Here is a 7347-nt window from a genome sequence, read left to right as displayed (position 1 = left end):
TACAACTTTCAGATTTCTACCATAGGTAGAATAAATAGTTAAACTGATGCTGACATTTAAACTCACTTGATTTAAGGGTGGTAAGTTAGGGTCTGCTGACCCCCAAATTTCCCCCTCTGGTTCGTAGGGGTAATGAAATAAATGATGTTCTTACAATTTTCTGTTAGCAAATGCCTACCTAAGAACTTACTCTAAAATCAGATATTTGTCAGGGCTGACCGGCCTTAAATGGTACTCGGTTGTTTGATGTTCTCCTATCTACCAAACTCGTGTCTCGTGTTTCCGCTGATCCGAGACGACAGGTTACAATGAGAGAAAAAAATAATCTGAAGCCAGGCTTCATTCACAGATTCATTGTCTCATTGCTAGTATAATAATTCATTTGGAGGTATTGTGGGGAGTGTGCTGAACACGGCTCCTCAGTCTCGCCCTCTCCAGCCATGTACAACGAACCAACTCTCGGATTTCCCGTATGTAAGTATTTTCATTGTTTGTATTATGTTATCTTTTTTTGATATATACTATCATTGTATGCGTATATAGGTATACTTGTTGTGATTATTTATAGGGTGTGTGTGTCATGGTATGTACATATGGTGGTGTATCGGTGATATAAATCATACGTTAAAGAGCAGTGATTCCAAACCTTGGTGGAACCCCTCCCATGAATTTTCATTTTCCAAGGCACCCTTGTTAATAGTGTTCTAATGCAAGATATGATCGTCTGTTTTTTTTAAAGTTATTAAGCAATGTATACTGAGTTTGGAATTCAAGATTGCATCAAATGAGCTAATATGATAGACTTGGTGAAAAGTCATACTGTAATAGCACAGGATTATTTTACGATTTTTTGGAGAACCCTTGGTGATGGTCGCCGGAAGCCCCCAGGGTTCTACGAGCTCCTAGTTGGTGATCTAAGTTATAGAGTGTTGATTGTCTGTGTTTTTATTATTAAACTGTTTTTTTTGTGGCTGCACTGTGTGGCTGCTTGGTGCTGTGACGGCCAGGATAACAGTACCTGGGTTTGCACCAAACGAGAGGGAAGGCTCGCTATGAGGCTCTGCTCATAGGGGTCGTGCAAGCAACGTCGTGGTTAACTGCATGGTGTGGTGTAGTCAACTGACATGTGTCAAACGCATAAGCCGGAGTAGTTATGCAAAGCGTAAGTGGTAGTTCCCATTTTGTTTTGCTTAATATATTATCATCTACTTACTTTGTTTTTGCTTGTTAGTTATTGTTTGACGGCAACATTATTGACACATACGTGGAGCACTTCAAATCAAGGTATATCCACAACTTTCTATGTACGTACTACCCTAACACCATTCGATGAACTTTTCAGAGAACATGTGTATGATTTCTTTGGAAATCTAAAAACACGGTTTATGACGATGGATGAGGGCGATGTAATACCAGGAGGTTAGTGGTTTCATTTTGCTGATTTAGAAGAATCAAATTCTGAGTATTTTTTATACTTTTTTTTATTACTGTTACTAGTTTGAAATGCCGATGTTAAAAGGTTCTTTATCATAACTTTTAGGTGATGATTTGTCTGGTGATCTCAGCACAGACAAGATTGCATCAAATAGTCAAGACCATCCAGCAATCCAGTCACTGTCGTCAGGTCAGGAAAGCAATGAATTATCAGACAATCAAAACACTAAATCTGCGCCTGGTAAGTCATTTAACTCGCTGCACACTTTTTCTTGCAAAATGCTTTATATTGTGATACACTATACATGTAAAACTATTGTTGTTGGGGTTCCCTGCATGAAACATGTTTTTTTGGTGTAAGGGATGCACGGGCGGGGTGAATAACGGGGTACAGTGAGTTTTTCAAACTTTAAAGCACTTTATTATTATGAAAACCAAGCACCAGTTATATTACAATATAATTATAAATTGTGACAGTTGATAACAAATATAATTGAAAACAGAGTGACTGTGGCCTGATAAGGGTACTGTTGTGACTTTTCAGATGAAATGCTGTGTTCCTTACACATCAAGAGCAGTGATAAGTATCAAGATTTTGGTAGAGTCATTTGCTTCAAAGATGACAAGTTGGCAAAATGCAAGGAAATATTAATGCTACGAAAACAAAAAAACTTGAAATATGCTGACATATCCCTGCCAACTGTAGTAGACAGTATCCATGGTTATCACCACGAGTGCTATAGGAAATTTACAGCATTACCAAAGGCTCACAGATCTGCAACCAAACCTTCGTGTCACATGAGCCAAGAAAATCCTTCATGTCACATGAGCCAAGAAAAACAATCACTAAGCTTGAACGAATCGGCAGCAACATCGAAAGAGGGCACATGTGATTTCCAGCCGATGTGCTTGTTTTGTGGATCGGCTAGAAAAAATTAAAAACGTGGAGCAAAAATTAGTTTCAGCTGAGACAGCCCAGTTTGCTGCAAACATTCAAGAATATGCTGAAATGAAAGGGGATGAAAAATTGTTAACACAGATAAGAGACCAGGATTTTGTTGCAAAAGGATTGAGGTACCACGCCAACTGTCGCTCACTGTACCAGAGTCAAGCAAGGGCAATGTCCAAAAATGGAAATCAACCAAGGACAGGGTACATAAGCAGAGAGAAAGAAGTTCATAGAGAGGCTTTTGACTCATTGATATCTTACATTGAACAGAATGTAATTGAGAAGCGCGAGGTGCATTTGTTAACTGACCTGAACACCTATTATACAGCCACTGTTCATGAAATAGGTGGTGAGGACTTTCTACATGCAACCCCAACAGCACAAAAGCTGGATGAAAAATTAACCAAACATTTTGGTGAGAGGATCGTGGTTCAAAAGGGAAAGACAAAACGTGGAGGTATTGTCCATTCGTCTGAGATGTCAAAAGAAGAAGCACTTGCTTTCAAATTTGATAAACTCATGGATATTAAAATGAAAATCAGAGATGCAGCATTGGTACTTCGTGAAGCCATCATGAAAGCCCCACAAAAGCAAATACCTTCAAGTCCGACCATGCAAGATATAATTGGTGGGGAAGTTGATGTCCCGGAGTTAGTCCAAGACTTCTTCAAATACTTAGTTGGTGGTCCAGACTCAAGAATATGGAAACAACCAGGAAAACAGCGGCGAATCAGGGCTATTAGTCAGGATGCAGTATTTTCTGCAACATCTGGTAAGAAAACCAGGAAAGCATCTGATTACAGCTCTGGCTATGAAGAGCATGACTGGGTGTAGAAAAGTAATAGAAGTGCTGAGCAGAATGGGTCATTGTGCCAGTTACCATACGGCTGAAGAAATAGAAACTGAACTAACATTTTCGGTCAAAATAATGACAACGAAATGCCGTTTGGTATGCACTCAGGAAATGAATATGGAACTGGAGTAGCCTGGGACAACTTTGATCGATTTGTTGAAACTATGAGCGGCAAGGACACACTTCATGATACAGTTGCCATAGCGTACCAGCTCGTTGAAGCTAAAGCCTCAGCCCAAAAGCCAGAGTCAGATAGAATTCACCATGAGAATATTACTGAAAGCAAAAGCATCCCTGCCAACAATTGGAGTCGGCCTAAGCAAGAAAAGGCGGCGTTCCTATGAAACTGAAAGCTCTGAAATTCAGCCTTATCATAAAAAAAACACGCCTAGAAAACGCCGGGTTACTGGCTGCCGATGATATCAGACTTCTGACAAGTGAGGAAAATGTAGACTTAGGGTCATGGAAGAAAGATGTTCTCTGGATGTTGGATGTGTGGCAAAATCCAAATACACCAATGTGGGCAGGATGGAATGCAGAGAGAGTTTATGACTGTAGAAAACAGATGCAAGTTTGGTATTTGCCACAAATAAACCAATCACCCACATCAAATGCTGTCGTTGTTGAAACAATGAAAAGGTCACAGAAATTAGCAGAGGAGTCCAACAAGTCTTGCATGGTTGTCACCTACGACCTAGCCATAGCAAAAATAGCTTTGCAAATACAAGCCCAGGAAAAGCCGTTATTTGACAATCTCTTCATTTCACTTGGGTCATTCCATGTGGAGAAAGCATATTTTTGTGTCATTGGGAAGCTGATCGCTGAATCTGGTGCCCCGCACATATTGAATGAGTGCGGTGCACTAGCAGTGGGCTCTATAAACGGATTTATCAAAGGAAAGCATTACAACCGCTGCAAGAGAATACACGAACTGCTAGCGGTTTCTCTGGAAATACTCTTTTTTGAATGGTTTCAAAAAAGCCAAAACAACCCTGACATAGTACCAGTGCTTCAGAATGAGCTAAAATGCATCAGTGATTCTCCAGATATCAACAAATACCAACATTCAAAGGAAGGAAACGACATATTGGAAAGATACAGAGACTTCTATGAAAAAACACTGGCCGGGGACAATGGAAAAACTGCACAGTTTTGGTGTAGCTACATCAGCCTGATGCACCTGTACCACAGATACAGCCGCAGTGTCAGAACCGGAGACTTGGAGGGGTACACAAACACATTGCTGCAAATGGCAAACTATTTCTTCGCCTTGAACCATCACAACTATGCCCGCTGGACAGTAAAGTATCACGATAATCTACTGAAGCTTAAAGAAACACATCCAGAAATCTATGAAGAATTCAAAGACGGACTGTTTTCTGTTAAGAGAACCAAGAAGCCATTCTCTGGAAGTCCAATTGATCTGACATTGGAGCAAACTATAAACAAGGATGCTGCCAGCCAGCGGATTGGAATTGCCGCAATGACAAACTCCATATCTGCAAGGCAAAGATGGGCCGAATCTCATTTCATTCGGACATCCATTCTGTCACATGTATTTCAAGAAGCTGGCATGCATAAAAAAGAAGATGTAACACATGGGCTGAAGAAGCATGCAATTAGGAAGGACAACAAAACAGTCAAGGACATAATCTACATGATAAAAGAAACAATGAATCCATTCACTGAAGACATAGACTCCAAACATCTGTACAATATTGGGACTGGAAAAACTGCTCCAGAGGAAGTAGAAAGCTTTCTCCTCAATGTCAGGGAAGCAGGTGAAGTCCAGAGAAAGAAGTTCATGAATGAGTGCCGCCAAGAGCCTGGAAGGTTTCTAGCAAAGATTACTCGGCAAGAGGTGTCAACATTTGCAACTGCAGGAACAAAATCAAAGAAAACAGATGTAAAAAGAGTGGCAGCATGTATGGTCCGTGACTTGTTTGGTAGCATTCTGTATGCTTCAGTAGAGAAACGCATCGACTTAGCAGAAGTGCTAAAATATCCTCTGACACCTGTACCATTATCACTCTGTCATGTGGATGGTACAATGCTGAAAACACCAAAATCGGCTCTGATGCAATATCTTGAGAACAAGGTGAAATCAAACTCTCCGGAACACATCGATGTCACCATAATCGATGCATCATTTTACTTCCATCTATTGCCAGGTGCAGCCCTTCCCACGAAATTTGGTGGGATATCATGACACATTTTACGGAAAATCATGGCATCAGAAGGCGATGAAATTCACTTCGTGTCTGATAAATGGCTAAGTCCATCAATCAAAGACTGTGAAAGAGCTGCAAGGGATGGATCTGTTGATTCATTCAAAATAACAGGTGGCAATCAGAAAAGACCAGCCAATTGGATGAGTGCTTTACGCAACGCAGGATTTAAAGAATCTCTGGTCAAGTACTTGGTTGCTAGTTGGTCAGATGATTGCAATGTGAAACACTTGGGAACCAAAACCTTGTATGCAAATGATGGCGACACCTGCTACAAATATGTGGTGGAAGGGAATTCGGTCATGAAATCAGAAGAATCAAGAAACAGCAATGACCACGAAGAAGCAGACGCAAGAATGTTCTTCCATGTGCACAAGATAACTGGACAGAAAAATATAGTGATAAGAACGAATGACACTGACTGCTTAGTTATTGGTCTTGGATCTCAGTCAAAATTCTGTAATCAAAAGGTTTGGATAGATGCAGGACTAGTCTCAAACAATACACGAAGGTACATCGACATGACCAAGCTTGCAGCAAACCTAGGCGAGTCATTGTGTTCAGCGATGCCCGCATACCATGCATTCACTGGCTGCGACTACACTGCAGCATTTTCCCGAAAAGGAAAAGTTCGGCCACTAAAGATCTTGGAGAAGAACGCCAATTTCCAGAACTCTTTCACAGCCTTAGGGAAGGAACAAACCATATCAGATGAAACTTTTTCATCAATTGAGAAGTTCACAGTTGAAATGTACGGTAAAAGGAAAAGTCAATTCATCAATGATATACGATTGGAATTATTCCTAGAACGGTACAAACCTTCTGGTAAATTGGATGTAGCGCGCATCAGCTGTTTGAAAAAAATGGACGGAAGCACCCTCCCACCGTGTCACAATGTCCTGAAGCAGAAAATAAAGAGAGTACACCTCATAGCTAACAGGTGGAATTCTGTTGACCTTGCTACTCAGAGTCCTATCTCGCCAACAGAGTCTGGATGGACTTTGGGATATGGTAGTTACCAGATTCTTTGGACAGAAGGTGACTTGTACCCCAAGACAATCGACGTGCTGCAGAATGACAAGGATGGCTCCGATGATGAAGATATTAATGACTGCACAGGTATGTACTTACTTTTAATGAATAATCGCAATATTAATCTATTTCATTATTACTGCTGTGTTAATTATGGCAGATAATTGAAGGCCATTGATAAACCCATTTTTCAGGATTGAACGTATAAGAAACTATAAAACAATCCAGAATTACAAGTAACTCGTTAAAGTTACTTCATATATTAGCAAAAGTAGCATCCTCGGTTGATTTCAGTTAAAATAAAATTTTCTTCCAGATGACTTGGCAATGGAAAGTGACACTGATGCAGATGATACTACTGACGATGAAACTGAAAACAGCGAGTGACTGTAAAGACCAATGAATACACGTTAACATATTGAGAAACAATATACTCTTGAAAAAATATATGTAAAATGTCTTCCATACTCTATGCTATACTATATGCATCAGGTTTTTCCAACGAATGCTAGTTTTTATGTCTGCCTTAGTTATGCTCCTTCTACCTATAGTAGAAATCTGAAACCTCTAGGAACAGTTTTTTGTTGTTGTTATCCTTAGGAACAAAGATATGCAAATTTGGGGGGTCAGCTCACCCTAACTCACCCCCCTTATATCCTTAAATCAAGCCAGTTTAAATGTCAGCATCAGTTTAACTATTTATTCTACCTATGGTAGAAATCTGAAAGTTGTAGGAACATTTTTTTTTGTTGTTGTTGTTATCCTTAGGAACAAAGAGATGTAAGTTTTGGGGGGTCAGCTGACATTAACTTACCACCCTTTAATCATGTCAGTTTATATGTCAATATTAG

At 40.0% G+C, this 7347-nt stretch overlaps 1 protein-coding gene across 1 annotated transcript in view; it reads left to right on the top strand.

Annotated features, from left to right (window-relative positions):
* Nucleotides 1-411: 411 nt before the first annotated feature.
* The window catches only part of LOC126991412 (uncharacterized), a 7594-nt gene continuing 658 nt past the window's right edge, over nucleotides 412-7347 (top strand). Inside the window, exons 1-4 of the mRNA XM_050850180.1 lie at nucleotides 412-1162; nucleotides 1541-1675; nucleotides 6452-6583; nucleotides 6813-7347. The exon at nucleotides 6813-7347 is cut by the window's right edge and continues 658 nt beyond it. Coding sequence (XP_050706137.1) covers nucleotides 1102-1162; nucleotides 1541-1675; nucleotides 6452-6583; nucleotides 6813-6883 — 399 coding nt within the window. The 5' untranslated portion in view covers nucleotides 412-1101 and the 3' untranslated portion in view covers nucleotides 6884-7347. The remainder of the gene's footprint in view (nucleotides 1163-1540; nucleotides 1676-6451; nucleotides 6584-6812) is intronic.

The sequence above is a fragment of the Eriocheir sinensis genome, unplaced genomic scaffold (assembly GCF_024679095.1).
Source record: "Eriocheir sinensis breed Jianghai 21 unplaced genomic scaffold, ASM2467909v1 Scaffold275, whole genome shotgun sequence".
In the NCBI taxonomy this organism is placed as follows: Eukaryota; Metazoa; Arthropoda; class Malacostraca; order Decapoda; family Varunidae; genus Eriocheir; species Eriocheir sinensis.
This window is presented reverse-complemented; position numbering and strand designations above follow the sequence as displayed.